Here is a 25,368-nt window from a genome sequence, read left to right on the forward strand (position 1 = left end):
GGGGGGGGGGGGGGGGGGGGGGGGGGGGGGGGGGGGGGGGAGGAAGAAGGGGGGTTTCAGTGCCAGCCATCCCACAAGGGCTTCTGAGGTGGGGTAAGCAACAAACCTTGGCATCCACAGTTGCCTGGCATGGGCTGTGCAACAGAGCTGCTCTGCTGCTGAGGACCTGGGGAGCCCAAGCATGCCTGACCAGAACTAATACTGTCAAAAAGTTTATCGTAAATACAAATTTGAGTCCTCATATCTTGTAAAATGGGTCATGCAGGCTTTTTTTTTGGTTTTTGTTTTTTTTTCCCTTTTCACTTCTTGATTTCAGCAGAATGTTGTGGCAACTGGAGATATACCAAAATGGAACAAACTTAAGTAAAAACCACATCCTCCAGCATCTCGCTGTGTTTCTCAAGAGTCTTAATGAGGTTTGAAGGGACATGATGTTGATTTCTTTAGCAAGACACATCAAATCTCAGCTTCACTCTTTGCTGTATAAGCCATGGTGTTTTCACAGCACAGTCATACCCTGCTGCAAAGTGTTTCCTCTGCAGTCTTCAGCCCACTCTTTTGTGCTCTTACGCTATTGTGAAAGTGCTACTCTCTGGCTGTAGTTATTCCTCTGATTGTAGAACATGACTGACTTGCATCATGTAGTCTACCTTACAGTATTGGTGTCATAACTTGGAAGTGTTGCTTGCGACAGCTGGTGTACTTGGAAATTCATAGTGGATGTTTCACACAGGGGAAATGCTGGTTCTGAGAGAGGTGTATCCGTATTTTCTACCCTAATTCTGGATCTCTGAACAAGAAAGTGACATCCTTCCTGGGAGGAAGTTTTATTTTAATAATCAAATGCATTTCTGAGATTTTGAAATAAAGCTTCCTGCTTGGATTAGAATGAAACATCAATAGTTTGAAAACTTTCTGTGTATCAATACATGTATAAAATCTCTTTTCTGCAAAACCAAACTGTGGTGTCTTGAGAATTTTGAATAGTCTCTTTCGACAATTTTGATCTATTTTTCAGTTTCTAAAAAAATAGTTAAATCTAAACTTGTTAATATTTTAGAACAGAAAGTTGTTTTGATTCAGTAAGCCAAAACTTTTAAAAGCTGATTTTCAACTGCTGATATTTATTTTTCCAAATGCATGTCAGTTGATTTATTCAAACTGACCTGTTTCTTGATCAAGTTTATTGTTAAAAAAAAAATCTATTTCTCCCTAGTGAACACATTGTCAATACCTACCTCACTTGTTCTAGTTGACAACACTTTTATAAATAAGAGGACATGAATTGAAACATGGAAGAAAGCATAAAGGTGAGCAAAATCAGACCTGTGTGCTGGGTGTTCAGGACTGTTCTCACATGAAAACCCTGCAATAGCAATATATTATGATTTCTTCTGGCTGCCTGGAACTGCACTCATGATCTCCATTTATAAAATTAAGTTATTGTTGAGAAGTGTCACACATGTGAGAAGTGTCACATTCAGTGCCCAGCAGTGTGGGTGTACCCTGACATATGGGAGTTTTCTCTAGATGTTCTATATTGCAGCTGGGGGGCTACAGTCATCTTTTGCCAGACCCTCTGTTACCTTCTCTCCTTACTGTGGGGATCCTATCGTACTAAACCCAACATACTGCTATGAGCAAAAGCGGTTGGAATGATATATGCGATGGCTTCAAGACAATAAAAGTGAGGTAGACCCTACTTCTTTCTCTGTCAGTGCTACTGTGGCATTTTTTGAGAGGAGGGACCTGGGTGTGAAAGAAAGGGAAGAGGACAGCATAGAGTAGAAAGATCATGTTTTACTTCCATATTGGGTACTATGAATGGTGTAGGTTAGCACTGAGAAAGAGGATAGAAAGATAAAATCAAGTATAAATGAGAAATACGTTGTAAGAAAGATGAAAGAAAAAGCAGCAAAAGAAGAGAAAGCAGTGGTGGCAGGAGGAAAAGAGGACATAAAAGAGCTAAAGGAAAGAACAAACAAAAAATCAGGATGTATTATATATTTTTGGTATCTGTTTTCTGCTCGGAAGCTTCTACCAAATAAAAGGCTCTATAATAGTGATTGATTTGTAATCTCTAGTGTCATTGCCCTCACTTCCCCCCAAAGCCATCTGGAGGCTGTCTGTAGACAGCCCATTGAAAAGTATGAATTGCAGCAAAGAAATTCTGCCTGGCAGAAAGAGGGATTGGTAATCAATTCCCTTCCTGCCAGGCAAGGCTGCCTTGCTCCCTTTGCATTTGCTGTCTGGTATCCTGTCTGCAAAAAGCCGTCAGAGATGGTACCCAGGGAGGAGCACAATGATACCAGGGATTACAAATCAATCATTCCTATTGTTGCTGGAGCCTGCCGTTGAATGCTGAAGACAGACAACATGTCTTTCGTTCGATAATTTAGTTGTTTTTAAGGATGAACTAAGAATTGGGTGGCTTTTCAAGATTCACTGCTCGCTCTGGGCCGGTGGTGCCCAGGGGGGACGATGTCCAGCTGAAGAGTTCATTGGCAGCAGGAGCGCAGCCTGGCTGCCCAGGAGGTGTGCTTGGGGGGAGCGGTGGGACGGGCATGCTCCTGTGCAAATGCCAAACTGATTCTTTTCAAAGCTGGTGTCTTCCTGTATTTTCTCACCTTCTTGTGTGTCCAAGGATCTGGGCAAACAGCGTTTTGAGGAGAAAAATGTCCTGTCTGCTCAAAAGTATGAATAGAAAAAGCTGGGACCTGTAATGAGGAAGGGCAATACTGGAGGATGTTTTGCAGCAGTATGCTCAGAAAACACAGCAAGGTCGTGAGAGGAGGAGAAAACAGCCCCAAACTGAAAACCCCAAGGAGAACAGCTTTGGGGCAAAGCACCAGAGCACTCACAGCAAAGAGGCAGCATGTTCCCACATGTGAACTCTTCCTTCTTCTTTTAGCCCAAGGTGCCAGGCAAGGGACTTCAGCAGCAGCCAAGCAGGAGAAGGTTAAGGTATCGGGTAGGACCACTGTCCTTGCACCCTGCTATGATGCTCTGAGGTGGGATATGGGCATTTAGCAGGTGCTGTGTAGCTGCACCGTACATGCTGCCCTGGCCCAGGCAGAAAGGGTGAGGGCGGCAGGCTGCAGCTGCCGGGGTGGGCATTCCCCACTGCCCCACAACTTGGGCAAGGCCCTCTCAGCGCTCCTGTTAGCTATACAAAAAGAATAAATAAAAATCTAAAAGAGGAATTACTAAAACTGTCCCTTGATAACTAAATGGTTGATCATAAATTGGAGTGTCTATGCAAATGAAGTAAATAATTAAAAACTCCAAGAACAGCACTGACTAGGTGGTTGATGGCTGGCAATTATAAAAGCTGAATTTTTAATATGCATACATCTAAGGAGCCAGTAAAAATTAGCTCCTAGACTAATGGACTTGCCTTTCTTCCAAGGCAGAATTTTAATGAGAGCATTATTTATAGCAGAGCCCAAGAACAAGCATTTTCTTGCTTAGTCTCGTTTCTTCTTTGCTGACACTTTATTCATTAACCTCTGAACTTCTTTAGAGAAGAATAATACTCTACACAGTGGAGGGCAAAGATCACCCTGGCCCCCTGAAATTAGTCATGGGTCATATATTGTTAAGAGAGTTACTTCTTCTAACAAATAATGTTTATAAAACCCCACTGGTGATATGTCCTCATTTCATGCTGGTTTCTGAGTCATTTATTTGCAGTTCAGTTCACTGAAGAGAAAATGAACATAACGTGATATCTCATAGTGCAATGCTTCTTGTGCCACCTTGTCTTGTACGGTGGGTAGATATACATCCCGGTGAGACCTGGGAGGCTATTCTGGTCATATATTCTTACCATGGATAAGAGGTGCTCCGTGTGTGGCTTGAAGACATGCAAGGGCATGAATTTATTTTTGAGCTCAGACACTAGCTCTGCCATGTCATTGCAGTGACCCTGCTGTACAGCAGCATGGCTCGCACAAAGGGCAGAGCCCTGCTACATCAGGGATTGCAAACCCGGGTCAGCCTGTGCTGCTGTGAAGTGTCTGCTGGCTGGAACAGGGAGCCCAGGGCATCCTGCTTCCTGCTAATTCCCTGCAGAGAATCAGGGTAAGAAGGGCACAAACCCAGCAGAACTAGCTTCAAGCAAAACCAAATGCTTTGGTTGAGATTTTTAAATTTCATTTGAAAATTTGCAGATGTAGAATGCAAGTTATAGGTCGTTTGCATTTAGAGTCCTGTATGTGTTTTCCTTTAGAGCTTCTTTTTGTTAAATGTATATTCTTTCTAATTTTAAAAAAATAATCCCTCCTTGTCTTTCAATAATCAGGAAAAATCTGGCTTAAATTAAAAAATTACAAACCCAGTAAAATTAATGAAAGAGCTCTACCTCTCAGATCTAGGAATAATTACGTATACTGTCCCTAGTGGTGAGGGAGACAAGAAAGGAGAATGACAAAAATAAAAAAAAAAAAAGGTGTTTTCTATTTGTTGGGGCTTTATAATCAAATCACACTGAAAGTATATTTAAAAAATAAAAGTTAAAATGAAATTTCTCATTTAAAAAAATATACAATGGTGTCTTCTGAAAAGACAAACTTTTAGTTGTATTTCATTCTTTACTAATCGAAATCATGTGGTTGAAAATTTTGACTGGCAAAACATATGTAATAAGCCAAGAGTCATACTGAGTGTTTGCTACATCTGAGAAACTGAAAGAAATTTTGTTTTACCCTGCTCTGCTTAAATATAGCGGCAGGATTCCTCCCCCAGCTTTCAGCCATGTACACCAACATACTTCCTTTTCTCCACATTGTAAAAGGGGCACTAATTCCCTTCTCGTTGGAGAGTAAGACCTGAACAGAGGCTCAAACTGTTCCAGGGTGTAAAATGCTGTGCAAGCAGTACTTTTTATTTATAACAGTTCTTATTCTTGAAGTTTGGATGTTCAAGTGATTGAACACTGAGAAGATCACTACATAAGAAGTAGCATTTAATTTGGTAGATGCCTGAATATTGTTATGGAGCAGGATTGTTGATGTGCATGTCTAATGCAGATAAATTTTTTGGAATTAATTTTTAAACTCTTTGGGTTTTGATAGTAATATCTGCTTTCTGAGATATGCTATATATCTTAGGAAGTTATCAGATCTGTGTCTGACTCAGGTACTCTTTCATCTTACTGAGTGCGCATGACAACACTCAGACAGATAGAAGGGAGTTTGGCAATGTTTTTAACTTTCCATCACTGGAGCTGCAGGCAGGGTTGAGACACCAAGGCCAAGACTTTAGCAGGATACAAAAGTGAATGGACATTTTTAAGCATAATGAGACAATACGATGTGTTGAACATAAAATGTATTTCATATATTTCTAATATGAATAACGAGTTTAGACCTGAGAACATGAATTAATATTTATAGACAGCATAACTACATGTTCCATAAGTAGAATCTTCCTCAGAATTAGCTGGATTTGTGTGCAACTGGATTGGAAAGCTGGACCAAGGCATACCAGGGCACAGCAGCTCCCATGGTCTGGGAAGTTTCAGCTGGGGTAGAAAGCACTGTCTCTCATCCAGTGTTAGTAAGTAGCATGGAGGTGTCCTGGAAAATGACTGTGAACCCTCAGCTGCAAATTAGTTGCTCAAGTATTGTCGTGGTCATTTCACTTTGCTGTCAGTTTACTGTCTGTATGAAGTGTATCAGCCCTGTTGACTTCCCCTTTTAGGAAAACATCCACTGGGCAAAACCAGCCAATGCAGCATTGCAGCACTTTAGTAAACAACTGAATGAGCTGAACTTCTGAAGTATTCCTCTGTTCCTTCCGTCCTTGTCCTGGTCATGGTGGTGTAGCTCAGAGGTCAGTGCTGTAACTGTGTGTATACTGTGTCTGAACATAAAACGTCACCATTAAACCTTCTAGATGTGCCATAAATTGCATTTCTTGTCCATTCTTTCTTCCCAGCTCTTGCGTTTGCAAGTACTTCCTGAAAAATGTACTTGTTGCATTCATTATATAAAGTTTCACTGAAATTCAAGCTTTAATAGGCTCTGTGAAAATCCCAGCCATTTTATCTAATGAAGGATAAGAAAGTGTCAACGCTTTCCATTACAGTTAATAGAGAGCTTTAGAAAACTAAACTTTGTAGGTGCTCTCTTCCATGTACAGTTAGTTCAAATCCCTGTGGTTTTCTCAGGTTCAGACATTTACCCAGAAATTATAGTGGCTCCCACAGTAATTATTAGTCTGTGCAGAAGCCCCATGCCTTCGCACGCGGCTCTCAGTGGGAACATGCTATAAATCCACCTTCAGCGCTTGCCAGCTGTTTCGGCAGCCCCTTCAACACCTTTGTATTCTGTGGCTCGATTCTTCATTGCCTTTGGGTTCACAAGGGTTAGGGGTTCCTGCTATATAAGAGATTGCCCCCTAGCCCAAATTTGTCCCCTAGCCTAGCTCACCTTCTGTGTGGACTTGCTGTGTTGGCAATAGCATGCACAGGTTCTATTGGACATGGCCCATTCTCCAAGAGCCTCTCCTGGCAGGACCTTTCTAAAAGGAGCTGGGAAGTGATCGCCTGACAGATCTCAACCCAACCATGGCTCTGCACTGTACCCAGATGCAGTTTCTCTCTGAAGTCCTTTCATCCTCTAGGCAGTCAAGACGCTGGGTGAAAGCTGCTCTGCTCCATTTGAATTGAGGACTTTTCAAGTTGTCTCTTGTATTTTATTTCTACTCTGATTATTACATTTTTATTCATTCTGCCTTGAAAGACTCATTGCCTATTGTAACTGCATGTCCTTCTCATTTTTTTTTTTAATGAGGTCTTCAATTACTTAGAAATACCGAATATATTACAGAATAAGTAAAAGTAGAAAGCTTTCCTTTTACCCTCAACCAGCCGAGGGCTTGACAGCTACAGGGTCCAAAGCATCAGGAATATGAGGAAAGAAAACATAATGGCAACGAAAAATAAAGTGACTTTCTGTATTGTAAAATGTTGCAAACAGAAACATTTCATATTTCCCCCACTGTCAATGTGTAAGCATTCAACAACAAATCAATACCACCCGATGGTGAGTGGTTCACTTTCTTCATTTTAATTTGTGCAGCTCATCGTGGCGGCAGGAGAGCCTCTGTGTTGGGAAGAGGGAATTATTTTTATCGGGATTTTGTTGCAGCTTCCCCACCCTCTTTCCCAAAACAAATTCACAGAGGGTTCAAGGCTTTAATTTTCCTTCTTCAAGAATCAGAACACAGACATTTGTTTTCTCCCTTGCTGCTTTGTATTCCTCCCCAGCTGCTCCTCTCATCATGTTGCTGAAAGCTCTGTTGTTCTCTTGTTTGCTTCACACTTTAATTTCCAGGGGCTTTGCCATAATGCTGTGGCTTCTCAGTATAGGAGGGTTGCCATTCCTGGGGCAGAGGTGGTAGGAAGAAAAAAAGTCCCAATATCAGCTTCTGAGTGACAATGGTCTGTGTTAGAAACCCATCTATTCAATCACTGCATTAAACAAGGGCAGCTTTTCATCAAAAGAAGCTCCCAGAGGGGTTACTTACTTTGAAGGAAATACATTAATTAAAGCACTCTAAAAAATAGTGGGTGAAGAAATGCATAACATTTCGGCTAGCTTTTATGCTACGCTGAGCACTTTTTTGACCTTCATCTCCAAATGGTAAATGGAAATGCGGTTTTGAAAGCTTTTGTACGTACTGGTAGCACAATTTTACAAATTTTATTGTTTCCTCTGCAATTCTTCCTAAAAAAAAAAAAAAAAAAAAAACACAAAAAAAACCAGCAAAAATATGATACTGTTACCATATTTGCAGCTGAAGCTGTTCAGAGCCCAGGCAGACTAACATTAACAAATGATGATAATTAGGCTTGATTTGCATATTAAAATTGTCTTAATTAAACACTGATTCTGTAAACGTTTAAAGGCTGTAATCGATCTTTTGCAGGCTCTCTCGGTTATTTATATGATCTAATAAAGGCTAGAGGCTTTGTTAATGAGACCTCTATTTCCTAACTTGTATGTGTCAATGAGATTATTTCTCCGACAATTACAGAGCAGGCTGCCATTAATAACTCACCAAACCCGAACGCTGGAATTCTGTTGTCTGAGGCTACATACATGATATAACTCCTTTAATGGGAACCTGATGCTTACATTTTCTTTCTGCTCAGATAGGGGCCCATGCCACAAACCTTGCTAGGGAAAAATTCCAGGAAAGATATTTCATGGGGAGTTTTTGTCAATGTAAAATCAAGCTCGCGGTATCCTGTGAGCTCTTTGAATAATGGCTCTAATATTTATACAGCATTGAGCTTAGTCATAATACATTTGGTCCCAGATCTAATCCTGGCAACTCTGACAGTTAAGATGAACTTTTGTAAGAAACTTTTTTTAGTTTAAGAGGTAATGTAATCATGCTGTAATTTTACAAGAGGTCTCTGAAAAGGCTTCCAGGAGTTTTACTTCTCTTCAGTATCTCTATGATCTTATGCCATGATGTGAGCATCTTAGTTCTAAGACATATTGAAGAGCTCTTGCTTCTCAGAGACTGAATAGTTTAATTCCCTCTGCTCCCAATAATCTGACAAAAACATTTTGAGGAGAAAGTTCATATTGCTTTGGAATTTTTTTTTTTCAATATTTTTATTATTTGACATGAAGGACTATGTATTTATATATGTATGCATTTATAACTTCTGATGTCATTTGCTTTGTTGTGGGATATTCCCAGTAAGGATTTTCTGATTTCAGCCCTCCTACATGTGCTTCTTTGAAGGTGACATAAATAGTTGCATACTCTGTGGTCCTAGAAGTCCAGTCATCAGATACAGTGCCAGTACTGATGGATATATTTATTCTTATTTCATTTAAGTCATTAAGTTTATTGGGAAACATTAACAAGCTTAACAAAGCTAAACCATGAGAGTGTATTTTTAATGATTAAAATAATCTTTCTGTGATATGATCAATAAACTCTCTAAAGCATGTGGGATTTTTAAATTTTGTGTCTTGCCTAATTCCTTTCCTATCGAGACCAAGTGCAGGTTTCTGCTGGGAGCAGTGCTATGGAGAAAGAGTAATATTGGTAATCCTTAGCCTGAGATTCAGCAAAGGACCTCCAGTGGGGATGCTTTGTATGATGAAAGTTAAAAGGATGTATTTACACATCTTTTGGTCTGAGCATAAGCAATTTACTGCCATAGGTAATTTCGTATGCAGTGAAACTTGACATCAGGTGGAAGTTTTTCTCTAGCAAAGACATCACCAAGTATCCTCATTCTGTGAGTGAAGCTGGAAATAATTTTGTTGTTAGCTTCAGCAGACCCCAGATCTGTTTCACCTTGTGATACATCCTTGTGGTAATGAAAGGCAACGACAAAAAATCATTATGCCTTTTCACACAATATCTGTATTTCAGCTAAACAAGAGGCCAAAAATATCTAAGGCCCATAACATATAAAGCATGCAAGTTTATGAGACAAAGTTTGCCTGTCACCAAATGTAATGGAAGTTAACCATCATATTATTGGGATACTGAGATAGTAATTAAGTATTTGTGCTTTGAATGCTAAATAAAACTTAGATGTACAGCAGACTTACTGAGAAATATTATTTCCATAACCACTCAGGCCCTCCTGCTTTACTTTCTCTTTTCTCTAGAAGATCTCACTTTTGAAAATATTGATGTGAATTTGATTTTGAATACTTACAAATTTCTGAATTTGAAATTGCAGGCAATTAAGAATATTTTTGGTAGGCATTCGAAATCCTTTTTTCCCCTTTCACTTAGCAGATGTAGACAGTGAATGCAGGATCTGCTGTATAGAATCTATGGACAGTGTGTTTGTAAGAGCTTATTTCAGTGTTTTCTCCTCTTCCACTGGTGTGGTTGTTTTTGTTGTTGGTTTTGTTTTGTTTTGGTTTTTTTTAATTTTAAAATCTCAAGACTTTTTAAAATTAAACTGCCTTTTTTTTTTTTTTTTTTTTTTTTTTTTTTTTTTTTTTTTTTTTTTTTAATTTCAGTGACTTATTTTCCTAGTGAATAATTTCTTTAATGTTTCTAGCCAAATAGTCTAGATTCTCTTCTCTGATCTCGGTCTCTCAGGTCAGCAATACTCTTAGTCCCAAAGTGGCAGTAGTTGGGAAAACTGGATCATGGTGAGCAAGTGATGTGCTTTCCATTTCCATTCAGATCCTGATTTCTTTGCCAAGACCCCTACTTTTGGAACTAGACAATCCCTTCCTGTTGGTTAATGGGGAAAATAGAGGTCAAAGAAGAACTTGGCTTCATGAGTGCTATTCAGCCGCTGCGGGTTATCGAAAGAGAACTGCAGACATGTTCTGTTAAGTTTGCCCTTTTTTGTTTTTCTCATTTTGGTATTTTTCTCTGTGCATCTGCCATTTTAATTTTGGATAAGATAAATCTGATGCATAATGACTGCCAGAACAAAATTCACAGTGTGAATGCAGGAGGCTTACAAATTCATTTATACCAACAGAAGTAAACACTCTCCAAATGGCTGTCAGACAAGTAAAACTTTGATCTTACTGGCTTACTCTTGATTTATACTGACTCTTTGAAGGGAAGAAAACTTCAGCTTTTTATTTTCTTTTTAAACTTTCAAGACCACCTCATTATTCTTATTTAATAATAACAGTTGTGCATATACCTGCTATTGCCTCTATACTGTCTTTTTCAGTTAAAAACCACTTAGTGTTACCTTTCTCTTGCTAGGGAAGATAACCAATGTTCTGCTATGAATTCACATAAGGCAACAGTTTAGCATTTGGGCCAAAACTGGTCTTCTAGTTTTAAGACCACTAAAATCCTTCCGAATGATAATCAACTTCTCATCTTCAGATAAGATCAGAAGGTAGTAGTACATCATGTTGCTTTGCTCAGTTGCTGATTGCTTCAGACTTTTGTTACAGGAGCAGAATCGGATTAGCAGGTGAAGAAACATGATTCTTCAGTGCAAACACTAAAGACACAGCACAGGAGTGATAGAAGTCATACGTGTATAGAAGCTGAACCATAGCTTCTGTATATACCAGCTTAACAGCTTCTCATGCCTTTTGTAGTTTTCTTGCAGGCCAGATACTGTTCACTTCCGAGCAGAGGAAAAGTAAAAACTTCCTAAGCATGAAACTTAAATTTCAAATGCTCTACCTTTAAAAGTGGCAGAGAAGAAATTGTTTCCCGTGTAGCCCTCTCACTTTTTCTCATATATAATTAAATTTATGTATTAATTGTTTTATTCTGCTTTCATGTGATTTCATTTTCAAAGCCAACAGAAACGCTTTCATATTTCTTTTCTGTGTTTCCACTACACTCAAAATTTTTCCCATCATATTCCACCAACAATTTCTACTCATTTATAATTCATCTTTTTGATCTTTTTTACATTAAAGCAATAGAGTTCATAATGTTTAATGTTAGACAGTCCTACTAGGTTTCTGTCATTCAAATATTACTCTCCTGAAAATGGTTCATATGTTTTGCAAAGTATTAGAATACCAAGTTAATGTAAACTCTAGTCATGGTTAAAAAAGGCCATATCCCATGCTGAGAAGTCTGCAGTTAATGGACTTCAGCATATGGTATTTTCCCGGGCATCCCTGCTCTTGCACCACTGATCCTTCCCTCGCTGGAACATTTAAACTCCAGGAGTTACTTTGGATAGGAGGAATGCAATCGCTGAATTTGGCTCTTTTGGTGCTGACAGGGTGTGATGTATGTTCACCTGCCTTACCAATCCTTATTAAGATGCATTAGCTTCTGTTATTGAAGCCATCTGCCAGTATCAGCCAGGGGAATAATATACAGGTCTGCTTTTAGTGGAAGAATTTCAGTATCTCCGTGGGATTTTTTTTCTATTTATTTTCTTTTAAAGGAATGATGTGTCCAGCAAAGAAACTTCTTTCCCCCACTGCCCCTGGATGGTCTGTCATGTCTGTGCAGGTGGAACTGTGCTTGTGTGTGATCTTTTCAAGATGTCTTGTCTCTCTCTTCACAGGAGCAGGTACAGGAAGGTATCTGCTTGCTATGAAACATTTTTTTCCTCCTTATATAGTTAGAAGTTTGATGTCTCTTACAGGAATTTAGTGAGGAGAGAATCCCACATGGTCACATCTGTTTAAAAACTGCCTGTGGTTACAGGTTTCCACAGACTGCAGTACAAAAATCCAAGTGTCAGTGGAAGACAAAAAGATAATTCACTTTCATCTCAAGAACAAAGCTGAACAGTAGAGCTTTTTTCAAATTTTTAATTCATGAAACATTTATCTTAGAGTCAGGTTATATTATGGTAGCAAGAATATAATCTGTCAGCATTTCTACCATAAACTCCTGGTTTTAGTGTTTTTTAGGAGAGCCTTAGAGGTTCACTTTGAACAGATTTAGCACACAAGGTCTTGGCCTAGAAACATACTTTTTCTCCCAATTAAGAAAAATTAATATGACTGCATGTTCAGTGCAGGAGACATATTAATGCTACATTCAGGTGAAAGTTCAGATGCAGAAAAATGAAATAATTCAGGAGTGTCCCAGAGCAAGGTTACTTCAGGTTTTTTTTTCATATTTTTAATTGCAGGTGTTACTAACTGTAGCAAAAGGAAAGCTAGTCTGCGATGAAAAGCATAGCATTAGGCTTAGCTGGCAGGCAGAGCTCTATTTCTAGCTTCTATTACCTACTAGCTTTAAAAAAACGCTGTTTCTCAAGTTTTTAATGTTTCACAGTATGAAAGTTGTTATATAAGTTCATGCATTTTAAAGAGATTTTTTTTTTTTTAAAAAAAAAAAAAAAAGGAAAAAAGCTGTCTGTGAGAAAGGGAGATCGTCATAATAGCAAAGAGCCCAACAGCTGATGTACTTCAGCTTTGGTGTACATCTCTGCCTTTGTGAATCCTTGTGTAAGAAGGCACACAAATGAGCATTGAAAGTTAATTTTATTCCCCAAATACTGGATTACAAAACATCTGACTAATGACCTGGCCTTATCCTTCATCTAACATGAAGAAACAGTCCTTTCCACATGATTTCTTTCCCCCAGGGTCAATTCCAAGCCAGGAGAACAGAAGCAAAGTCCATGCTAAAGGTTCTGTGCTTGAGTTTATCGAGTAAAACCTGTGGTGACAGATGGTAAAATTGTTTTTCAAATTTGTTCACTGCTTACTGTACAGATACTGTATGTCATGTGCTCGTAAACGCCTCAGAGAGTACCTGGGAGATGGATGCGTTTGCATTGCTTTGAGTGGTGCCCTCTGGATGAGACAGGACGGGGCAGATGGAGAAGAGAGCAGCTGGGCTGGCCTTGCGGGGGATGCACACAGACTCCGGGAGTTGCAGGGTGTTGTTGAAGTGAGTTATTACCGGCTGGGCCAAAAGGAGAGACTAAAAGAAAGAGCCATCTTGCCAAGGTAGAGGGGGCAGGTTTTTTTAGACTTTTTTTCTCCAGTTTTTGTGTTTACCTGCCATATCCCATGGAAATAAGTTTCCTCTCTTTTAAAAATTACCTTGTTATAGCTTGTGCTCTAATAAAGAGATCCAAATACCTTTTGATGTTTCCAGTGCACCTACTTCAAGGCAACAATGCAGGCAATTCCCCTGCAGCATGGAGTGACTTCAGAGCCCACAGTTCTGCTGGATATGTGACATTTTCTTCAGAGCTTGCTAGTGCCTTGCTGATGCAAAGCACGGCTAGAACAAGCAGACAGACCACATCATGAATAAGGCAAGGGTTTGAGTAGGAGTTGTGCTTTTAATTTTGTACTTTGTTGTAAAAAGGGAAGCCCTTGGCCGTGCTCACCAAGGGGAATTGAGAGAAAGGTTAGACCTTCCCCAGTGAGTCGATAGCCAGTAATCGCGGTACACTTAACATTATGCTTGTTTAGGAAAAGTTCAAGTATAGTGAAAGGAGTTTCCTAAGCATTAGATTATTTCACTTTCTGAAAAGTTACCTATGTAAGGTCAGAAGTTTCATTCAAGATACTATTTTTTTCCCCAAAATAAAATTAAGCCGTTCATGAAAAACTGTTGGGAGGTTTTGTTCATTTTTAATAAAGAGAACGAGGTAAACAGTTACACTGTTGAGTGCTTCATGGTTTAAACACTTTTCTTAGTTCAGTCCTTCTGAATGAACATACTTCTTTGAGGTAATTTCTAAATGAACCAAGAAATTACAAATATATCTCCTCTCTGAACATTGTTTATGTAAATCTCATACTCAGATGTTATTATCTAAAAGCCTATATCGTATCAATCTAATAAAGATAATTACGTATTGCACCTAGTAGATATATTACACTTAGCTTGATCTAATGGATTTGTTATCTTGATTTTGAACATGATGAAGTAAGATTATTCATGTCAGACTTTCATGTATAGCAGGGCATTCAAAATCCAGAAAAATAATCAAACCAGCAGAGTTTAAAAGACATGAGTAATTTTTAAATGATGCTCAATGTTTTTTGGCTGTGTGTTTTTTCCAGAAATGCTAGAATTATGGCTTGTTAGGCTTGGGAGTTTTTTGTAGTTGCTGCTAAGCTGCTAATTTAAATAAGTATAGGGTGATTCAACTGCTGTGTTACTTATTGAATTTAGTTCTACTGATGTAAAAAAGCTGTAGTATATTAATTATTATTGTCTTCAGCCTGTCTTGTCTTGCTCTGGTATTTGTATATTTATATGGACACAATAAGGAGGATTTACAGCAGAATTTCACTATTGATTCTGAAATCTTGGGCTTTTATCCTGTGAAAGTAAGAACAAAAAAAATCATTTGAATTTAGTTTCCTTGTTTAACTACTTTTGCAGCAGGGTAAGTGTTCATGCATGCATTATTCCATAGGTCAGGCTGCTTTTCTATAATCCCAGATGTCATTTTTAAAAAGTAATTGTTTTCTCTATCTGAAGTTTTTTAGATAGCTTCAGTCCAAGGCAGGCAATTAATGTCTGTGTTCAGTGGAAGCTGAGAGGTTGATAGGCTCTATAACATAATGCCATGGTATTTCTAACCGCTGATTCTGATGTTAATTTCTGCATTTCAAACTGGAAAATTATGTGTGTGCATGCATGGGATTTTTTTTTTAAAAAAAAAAAAAAACATAAACCAACCAACAATGCAGAACACTTCATATTTTGTTTCTTTGAATGTTTTGTGTATTTTCTGGAGAGGAAGAATGTAATGTTATTAATGTAATTGGGCAGTAGCTCAAGGAGGTAATAGAACTGAGATTTCCCCTATTAATATTTCAGTCAAGACCTGATGACTCAGTTAACAATAATAATGTATTCTTCGTAATTTACTGCCCTTTAGACTGCTAGTGTCATATGCAAGGAGACTGGATAGACCTCATGGGTTAGATGTGGAAAAAAATAGCCCTTTTTACAGCTGCAGAGTGCTGCTCTGATGTGTTGTTGTTTCTCCCACTCTCGATTTCTGATGATGTTGCTTCTGTCAGTGGGGTAATGGTCACTGAGACCTTGAAGGTAGCAGCAAAGTGTAATTCTCCCTAACTAACAACTCCCCTGACATTAAGACAAGGTCGTCCTCTTTCCTCTGCTCTTTTCCTTGTGATACAAGACCTAGATGTTTGCCCTACTTGTCTTGAACCTTAAAGAAATTTAGTTAAATGGTAGAGCATACAGCTGGTTCCTGATGACAGAAGCTGTAAGTAAGCCAAGGACCAATTCACAAGGCACTCCAGTGAAATTCCCTTGAAGAAGAGATGCTCCAGACTTCACTCCAAGTGAGATTAAGCCTGGAATGCAGAAACCCTGTTCAGCTCCATATCAAATGGAGCAGGGGTCCTGGTAGTTTTCTGGTAGATTATTTTTATTAATTAATTATAATTAAAGACTGAAAAGCAGAATGCATGTACAAAAGATGTATCATTAACATACTGCTGAGCTCTGGATGCTGAAAGCTCAGTGCTACCTTAACGTGCACTCTGATCTAGAGAATATTTATTACTGTTTGATTTTGCTGGGATATTACAGCTAAATAGTAAGCCTTCCAGTTTTATTTTTCTGGCATCTATGTCTGCAAAACTCAGATTTCCTGGTGTTGGTGAAGGACACACTAGCTGTGCATTGAACAAAAATAAAGTGGCACTTTGGAAATTAATTTTCAGCAGTAGTATTGAGAAACACATTACAAAACTGTTGCATTTGTCTAGTTTTTATTATTATTACTATTATTAAAATCCTCTTCAGGTGGTTTATACTGGATTGAATTATTGGAAGGGAAATCAGAAGGTTCACATGCATTTTGTGGCACAACATCCATGTGGTTTTATCTCTTTTTTGTTTGTTTGTTTGTTTGTTTGTGAGAGCATGTTTTTGTGCATTTGTGAAAGATTACTGTCTATATATTGGTATTTGAAAGTGTCTGAGAGTAAATAACTATGCCCTGCTGAGAAATAGCAGTTATTTTACAATAGGCTATTCTTTACACGCAAAACATGCGCCAACATTTGGTTTGTTACCATGGACTGGGTACAACTGATACTGCTGCTAGACCGCAAGCTAAATTTTAATGTCCTTGAAATTTTTTCTTGCTAGACTTGCATATATGTGTTTAGTTATCTTTGTCCTATTATGGATCTTTATCAAATTTAATTTGTCTGTCAGTATCTTGGGAATTTTGTGTAATTACATTTCTATTTCAACAGTGAATTTATAATTGGACAATTATTTAAATTTTCTTTTTATCATGATTTATTGGTTCATATTTTAATATTTAGAAAGAATGTAAATATACAGGGTTTGGGGTGAGTTTTTTTAGCACTTTTTCACCCTGTAAATCTGTTGAAAACTGTGGATGACTCAAGAACTGTGCTCTGACAACATTTTTATGCTTAAAGTGGATGGTGTGGTTGCTCCTTAAAGACAGTGGCTTGCTTTTAATAGTCCAGAGCCCTTTGTTTTGTTATGTTTGTTTTACAATGCTTCCATGGGAATAATACTAATTTCCTAGTTTGATCTCAATAGTGTATGCAGCCTTGAAGCTGAGACTACTTCAAGACAAAAAGGTAAATGAAATATATAAGATAAAAAATGGCACTTACCAAAGTAACCTGCTGCATTTTCTTGGTGACATTTTTTAAACAAAAGGAATCCTCTGAAGTATTAAATGCTGGGCTTTATCAGAAATTTGTATTCTACTGCCTTATGAACAAGACTGAAAAGAGTCTCCTTGGTCTCCAAGTTCAGGCAAAAGATCACATGCAGGAGAAGGTCATTTATTTCCAGACTCTTCAAGCATCTTCCTACAATTAATGAGAAATTTTTATCCCCACTACTTAGAGTGGAGGGGAGTTTTTATATCTCACTGTTTGAGAACTCTCTTCTAATTTCCAGCTGAAATTTATCTGTAGATAATGAATACCCATATGTTCCTGCATCAACACTGCTCTTCAGCTTCAATAGGTCTTTTCCCTCTTTGCTCTTAACTGCTGAGACATTTACAACAGCAATCTAATCCCCTTAAACTGCTGTTTTGTTGGACTGAGTTTTCTTAAATGGTTCAGAGATGTAATATGAACCACAGAGTATTATTGAATAGTGTCTCTCCAGAATTTACTTTGTGGTCAAACCTCATTAACTACTTTCCTGAAAGGACTTGTTGCAAACAGTGAGAATATACTGATAAAGCATGCTGGTTATAAAAACATAAGGAGGTTTTGTCAGTGAAAAAGAGATTTTTTTTTATTTTTTTTTTTTGTGGATGGGGAAAATAAAAATGGAATTAAGCCAATGGTATAAACTCTAAAAGCATGACAGAGGTATGATTAACCTATGTTACCCCTGCTCCCAAGAGATTGATTCAAACTGGAACAAGTACAAAGAAAGGACCATTAGGATGAATGGTAGAATTTTGGATCTTAGTTTTGGGGTTTTTTGTCTCTCCAGAAAAATGCAACAAATTGTCTTCCAATTTCAGAGTCAATAAACTCTTTTCTTAGAGTTCAAACTTGTTCTTCAGGCTATGATTACACTTGTTCAAGGCTGGGTTTCACTTTTAATAGAGAGTATTTTTGTTACTGTTACCTATGAAGCCACTGATTTTTATGAAAACAGAGAAATACATCTGTTTTCAATATCTGTGTCTTCCCATCTTGAAGACTTTGGTTTTTTTAGCCAGAGATACTGTGGTTGGATGCCTCCTGTACTGGGAGAACAAGTCAGATATCAGTGATGACATCTGACATATGTTACTGCACTATGTAGGTCACTTACAGCCTAATGTGGAAGATGACAAAACATAATTAATTTTTATTTCATGCTTGTGATTCCTTAAGGAAGACTTTAATGGTGTGTGTGGAATATCAAGAGACATGTACTGAATCACTGCCTAAAATCAAGAGCTCAGTCTTTTGGAAGCAGTGATTACATCTTCTAATTCAAAACCTCTGGCAAAGGAGATGGCTTTTTTTAGTGGTATTTGAATGCACCTTTTCTGCTAGCAATTATGTGAAGTACGGATATATATCCTTAATAATTGTGATAAATATGTTCCTCTTCTAGCAACCAGGAGCTGTTTTTTAGCACGCAAACTGCCTTGGTTTGCACACAGCCATAAAATCAAGGTCTTCCTATTTACAAGGATATAGATTAATTTATATCTCTATAATTTATTGAATTGCTCTATTTTTATGTTTAATTCCTAAGATCTCTGTGTTTACACATTCTATGGTCACCTGCATTCTTGTAATCATGCTACATTCAACATGAAAGTAAGGTCTGTGTATTAATTTCCTTTTTTTTTTTTTTTTTAATCATCACGTTCCTTGCTCTGGTAAATACTGTCATGAGCTTTGGTGAAATAGATACCTCTGCAGCTGAATTTAGTATTAGTAGTGACTTCTAGAGCAGTTCAGTGTGGCACACACCTGCCACACAGAGCAGAGTCTCAGAGACTGTTATAATAAAGCTGCCCCCTCCTTGTGTCTACCCTACCTCTTTCCTCCTTTGATCAGTGCATCATATGTAAGCCATTCTCTTTTGTCATGATCATTTAGTTACTTTACTTAAATGAAATTTGCTGTTAGTTTTGTTTTCCTGGATGGTTAATCTTATAGCTGTGTCTAAAAAAAAAAAAAAAATTTGATTGAAATTGGAGACAGACTGTTATCTGAATGCTTGTTAACTTTGGAAGGGAAGTGATTTTCCCAAAAATGTTTCTTTGAGGTGATATGAAGTATTCTGAAATGATCAAAACACTTGTAATGTATGGTTCCTCTGTCTCTCCTGGTCACACTGCTCTTTAGAACAAGTAAGGAAGTGGTGAGGCACGTGTTGGTTTCTGCTACCACTTACAGTCTTTTCTCTCAGGGACCATCTTTCCCGAAAAATATCTTAAAGGTGTCCCTGCTTCCTGTGCTCTCGTCGCCAGTTTCATTACAAGCAGAACAAGGTACTAATTTTTACTGTAGGAGATCCTGAATATTCTCTTCTTGTTCAATATCAGCTACTGCTTTACCAACTGCTAATGTCAACCCTACTTGTTTACAGGGCAAACATTAGGGGCTGACATAGCAGAAAGTGTGGGATAATGTCAAGGAGAGGAATAGGAATTCCCAGGACATCTTAATTCTTGGCTGCATGTGTGTACCTGTATATTTCACAGGCACAACCTGCGTCTCAGTATTTTGAAACACCCTGGTGTAGAACAAAGAATATTTACCAGTAGCAAGAATTGTGAGGGAGATACTATAGCAATACTATAGCATGGTCTTTAACGTGACTATTTACAAAGAGCCTCATGCTCTAATGTGACCTATAATGATTAACAGGAAGCTGAAAGACTGTGTGCTGATAATCTTTCAGATAAGCGTGTTATTTTGATAAAGAATATTATAGTTGGCATTAAACTCTAGGCTAAATCATTGGTTGACATTCTCAATGATTGAATTAGTAAAAATGGAAACATCTAGTGCAGCATTGATTAAACTGAGTGAGGAATATAATTTTAGAAGCTGCAATTGCAGTTATATAAATTAACTCTCTGTGTACTGGAAAGCTACTGAAAAGACTAAGTAGTTGGTCCTGAGTTGTACAAGTTAGAATTATCACTTTGGTTGGATAGCAAAGCAAGCGCTATATTTCAACCAAATATAGTGCCAGAGCACTGTTTTCTTGCCCTCTACTGCTTGCCGACTAAAAAAATAAAATATTCTACTCTAAGCAAGCTGATTAAGGTGTTTTGAGTGACTTTTTTTCTATTTTTTGTTAAGACGTGTTTTATGGGGAAAAGGGGGGTTTTATAGAAATACTACTATTTTCAACGATGCTTTCATGGGAAAAATTTTTGAGATGATCATGCACTGTTTGGCCAACAGAAAACCTAATGGTCAGACCTGGCCGAAGAAGCTTTGCAGGCAGTCAAAGATTTGTTGGAAAAGTCTGGTTTCTCAAGTCTGGAATGGCAAAACTGAAGGCTGCTGAAAGAATCCTACCTGGATCAGGGTTTTTGGCTTTTTGGTTGGGTTTTTGGTTTGTTTGGTTTATATATATATAAATAATATATATATTGTTTGACCTTAATGTCACAGGTCTGCAGATCCCACGCCTTATCAGAAGTCACGTCTATAGGGTCGGACTCTATGGGTGCAGTGCTGTAATGGTGAAAGATCCCAGGAGATTCACTCCTTTTTCTGCTTAGGATATAGTCAGTTTAAGTAGGCTCCTAAGTCACTTCAGTGGATTTGTGATAGTCATGTCTCAGTCTGCTTGGTGCCCAAAGGAGTTTTGAAAGAACTTTAAATTCTAATTACACAATGTCCTGTATAGAAAATACAAGAACAAAGAACAATTTTTCCCGTTAGATCAGACTACCATAGATTAGGACACCATTGTCAGTGTGTTCAAAAATTAAGGGATATTTTAGGGGAAGAGTATTATATGAGGAAGAAGGAAAAAAGAATAATGAATTTATACAAATTGAATAAATCCTCATTAAACTCTGTGAAACTGATTAAATCTGAGTTATTTACTATACCATGCTTCTGAAACTGTAGTTAATAGGTTTTTGTTAAGTGGGCAACAGCCAGAACTCTTAATATTGCTCGGATTCTATAATTAGCCATTTCTCTGTGGAACATAACTGCCAGTCTGGCACTTGAAACGTGGCCATTTGTTGGAGGCTGCCTTGCTGGGACATGAGCTTTCTGGAGAATCTGTCGGGCAATCACATTGCCCTGATAGAAAATTCTGTAATTGTGATGTCAGGACTTGAAGATAATGCTTTCAGCAGTGTATAAATTCTGGGGTTTTCCAAGCTCATTCTCTGCCTGTGGAAAGTTGGAGAAAAAGTGAGCAAAATTCATAGGACTGCTTTTGAACTGAGGATGTAGAAAAATGCATCTTTCCTCCTAAAATGTAATGTTACTGTCCTTTTTACTCCCATGTCCCCATAACACAACTAACTTTGTAGAGAAAAATGTTTCAGATGTTTCTTTTCACTGAGGGCTAAGCCTTTGAGTAGAAACATACGCGTGTGCTTGTAAGGATGGATTTGTAGAGGCTACTCGGTGTGCTCTAATTCCCTCCCAAAGCCTCTGCATGCAGTAAAAGATACATGTGAACATACCTTACCTGTGAAAGCAGATACCCACTCTAGGGAAACCCAAGTGAGACTGCACCTAAGAGGCAAAGTAATTACCCCAGTTTTTTAATGATGCTGGGATTTGAGGTTATTATTGGATTCCATATAACAAATGTAGGCCTATGGTGAACAAAAGGTGGTGGAGGGAGCCCCATCGATACCAGAGTGCCTACATTTGGATGTCAAGGCAAGGACATCCAAGTCAGCGCTGGCTCTGTCCTTCTGTCTTGTGGATAATTATGGAGAGGATATTTTTGCGTCTGTGTAATTCACGAAAAGATGAAAAATCAAACCACTAACGTTTTTACATTAGTACATGCTTTTAATCAACAGCTAGGGGAAAACAATGCTATTTCATACAGTAGAATTCATAGAAGGAATGGTGATGTGTTCTTGAGCATTGGTATGTAATATAAAATGGCCTAAATAGCATTCTAAGTCAGTTTTGTACATACTTTGCACAGCATTTTCCCAGCTTGGCAAATCACCTGTGCTAATGAACTATAAGGACTATAGATGCTTGCTTGAATCGTTATGAATTTAAAGTAGAGCAAAAATTGCTCCCTTATGTGTGTGTATATATGTGTTTATGTTCAAATAAGAGTATGGTTATCATTCACCTGTGTTTGTATCTGCTATGCTGTGATGTCTGTAAGTTAAGAGATCATTTCAGAGGTTACCAAGTTTCCTTAAAACAAAAAAGTATTTTTGGAATTACGGTTTATATTAGGAAAACTAAAAGACTATAAAAAATATGCTTGATAGCAACTGCCCAAGTTTTACTTCCCCAAGCCAAAATGCAACAGCATTTAGGTTGTTCTTCCATTGATTTACTGAAGGACAAATAATGTCAGACAGTTTTTAAACAAAAACAAAATTTCAGTTTTGTTTACCTCTTCAGCAGTCCAGTTGGATGTCAGCTACCATTTAGCCGGGCCAACAATATTGATATTTGATGTCAGTTCTTATTCATTACTGCACCCAAATGATGCAAAAGTCAGATCTTTCAGATGTTTCTGTGGATGGCCAAATAAAGCCAGGGATGTCTGACTGCATCTAACAGACACAAACAAGAAAAGAACGGAATACAAAATCAAAAACCTATCTGCTCTTATTGTTATTTATATATTCAAAGTGTTCACCTCTTTGCATAAACTCAAAGCCAGTTACTTACAAAGGTTACCTAGTAATATCAAACGTGTTCAATTATACATGCAAAAGGGCTAATAGGTTCTTCCTCTAGTTTATTTCTGTCTCCATGCATAAGAAATATAATTACGGAACTGAATTACATTTTAATACAGATTTTAGTATCATTAGTTAACCATTTTCAGGCCATCAAACATTCTTAGACTATTCTGTCTCTGTCCTGGCAAAGAACAAAATCTGCATCAAAATACACTCATTTCACATGTTGGCAAAAAGCTCTTTCTGAAAATAGTGAAACTCTCAGAAAACTGTGCTAGAATCCACTTCCATATCCATTTGCTGAAATATTCATGTTATTCCCTATTTTTGGAAGTAATTTTCCTGGAATGCTCTCTTCCCTTGGCCAGGCATACTGTTTAATCACTTCCCATCATCTCTGATGCTACTGTTATTCACAGACCTCTACAGTTAGCATGGATGTGCCTGTTTTACTCATTATGTGTAGACCAAATAAGATGTTCTGAAACCACTCTAGAAGAATCAGGTTCCATCTTTATTTTGATCACTTTAAATTTTCTTGCTACCCAACTCTGATATCAGAGTCTTAATATAGAAGGCTGGATAAACAAGTAAGAATATCTCTAGAGTAAGAAAAATTCCTCCAGATCTTTCTGTGAGGAAAGTCCAATATGTATGGACTTATCTGACCATGTTCAGAAGGCCAAGGAAATTCATGATGCATTGGTTTGCATGAGGGTGGCTCTCCCAAGGTGCTCTGTTCCTGTGTCCTTGAGAAAAGAGACAGTCTTTCAGCAAAGGCGCTTCAATGGGACTGAAAAAAATCTGAGCCTGATCTTTACTTGTCACATGTTGTTTGTGTCATTCAGTTTCCCATCACCATTTCTAGTTTTTATCAAAGATCATTTGCAAAGAAAAACTTGGCAATAGGTGTCATATACCTTAATAAGTCATTGACAGAAAAAAATCCTTTTATCTTTCACACATAATGTATGATTGTGACCAAGAAACCTTCAGCCTCAGTGTTTAAATGCACGAACTGCCCCTAGAGTTTATGTCTGCACTTCTAAATCAGGCAAAATGCAGTTTCTTCGCTGTCTTAGTTTGGAAGAAATTTGGCTTCCTGGATTATTTTTGGATCAATTTCTCAGTTATAATTTCTTCTGGAAAAAAGAGTATTTTCTGTTAGTCTTGAAGTTTTTTTTAATCAAGGCCCAAGTTGTCTTCAGAAACTTGGAACTAATGAGCTGTTCAGTTCTCCGCAATTTGTTTGAGATTTTAAACTCAGTCCTGTCAAGACTACCAACTGAAAACAGTCACAGCACAAGAAAAATCACCTTCTTTTGTTTTAAGCATTCAACACTTTGTATTATGAGAGGTGAGGTTAGCTCATTCTGCCACAGGACCTCTCTCCTCCAGCTGCAGGGTTTATATCTTTCATTTACCACAGGGTTGATTTTTTTTTTTTTTAAACTCCGGAAACCCACTGGTGCTCTTTGTTGTCACCGTGCAGGTACTCTCGGTAAACCACAAATTATCTTGTGTTATTCACTCAAACAAACACAGAGAAGTTTAGATTTGAGAAGACCTTCTTTTGTTCTTCCTGATGGTAGGTTCCAGGAAAGTATTCAAACCCATGGGGAAATGGAAAGCAAAGAATCTTACTGTAACGCTGATCATTGCTGAAAAAGCCACTGTCTCATGTTCTCTTTTTTTTGCTTTGCCATGGAAAAAAAAGGAACATAGTTGTTCCCAGTGATTATATTTGTAGAGACATCACTTTCAGCCTTCTCTGTCACCAGGCATTACAAGATGGATATCTGCCTTTTTGCAGGTATTACCTTAAGGACCCGTGTTCTGTGCGGGGCGTTGCATTCCTACCTGGTCAGTCCCTTCAGTCCCCTCTTTGCAGTACATACTCTTTGATGGATCTTCTACATGTTCTCAGTGCTGTGAGTACAAGACATACCTCAGGTTAATGGGGTGTCTACTAGCACCTGGACTCTATAAAGTGAAATAACTGAGAGACAGCTGCTCTTCCTTGGGAGCAAGCTGCACATACCATGACGGCTGGCAGTCATGATCACTGAGATTTCTGTGCTCCAGAAGTGGACCACAGATAGTAGAGATGAAGAATGTGGGGTAAGAAGCAGGGCAGGTTTCTGTCATCATACTGTCTCATTCATTTGTTTTGAACCAACAGTAAACGAAATGTTTGAGTTTTCTAATTGGAGCTTTCAAACAGATTTCTCTCTTGTTTAAATATTTGCATATGATGAAGCTCTGTCTCAGCTCTTCCTGATAAAAGTTTGGGGTAATGCACAGACATTTGGATTTTAGACAACTCTGTAAAGCCCAAGCAGAGAAAATGTGGCATCTTTTTTAAATAGCTTTGACATAATTTGGTTTTTGAGAAACTTTTTGGCTCTTGGAAGGGTCCTCCTCAGCAGAAACTAATAATTAACTGACCATACAGTATTTTCTTTTATGTTTTCAGAATTCATATTTACAAATATAAACATTTTCTCATAAGTATAACTGAAAGAAAAAGATATTATATCCTTTAGTGTGATTTTGTTTGCTTAATTCTGTGTTCTGCAGTG

General features: G+C 38.0%; 1 protein-coding gene across 1 annotated transcript in view; it reads left to right on the forward strand.

The window, feature by feature from the left end:
- SPAG16 (sperm associated antigen 16) overlaps positions 1-25,368 on the forward strand; it is a 304,682-nt gene that overhangs the window by 267,245 nt on the left and 12,069 nt on the right. Inside the window, 1 exon segment of the mRNA XM_026852411.1 lies at positions 18,664-18,728. Coding sequence (XP_026708212.1) covers positions 18,664-18,728 — 65 coding nt within the window.

The sequence above is a fragment of the Athene cunicularia genome (assembly GCF_003259725.1).
Source record: "Athene cunicularia isolate RWA chromosome 7 unlocalized genomic scaffold, athCun1 chr7_part1, whole genome shotgun sequence".
NCBI classification, from domain to species: Eukaryota; Metazoa; Chordata; class Aves; order Strigiformes; family Strigidae; genus Athene; species Athene cunicularia.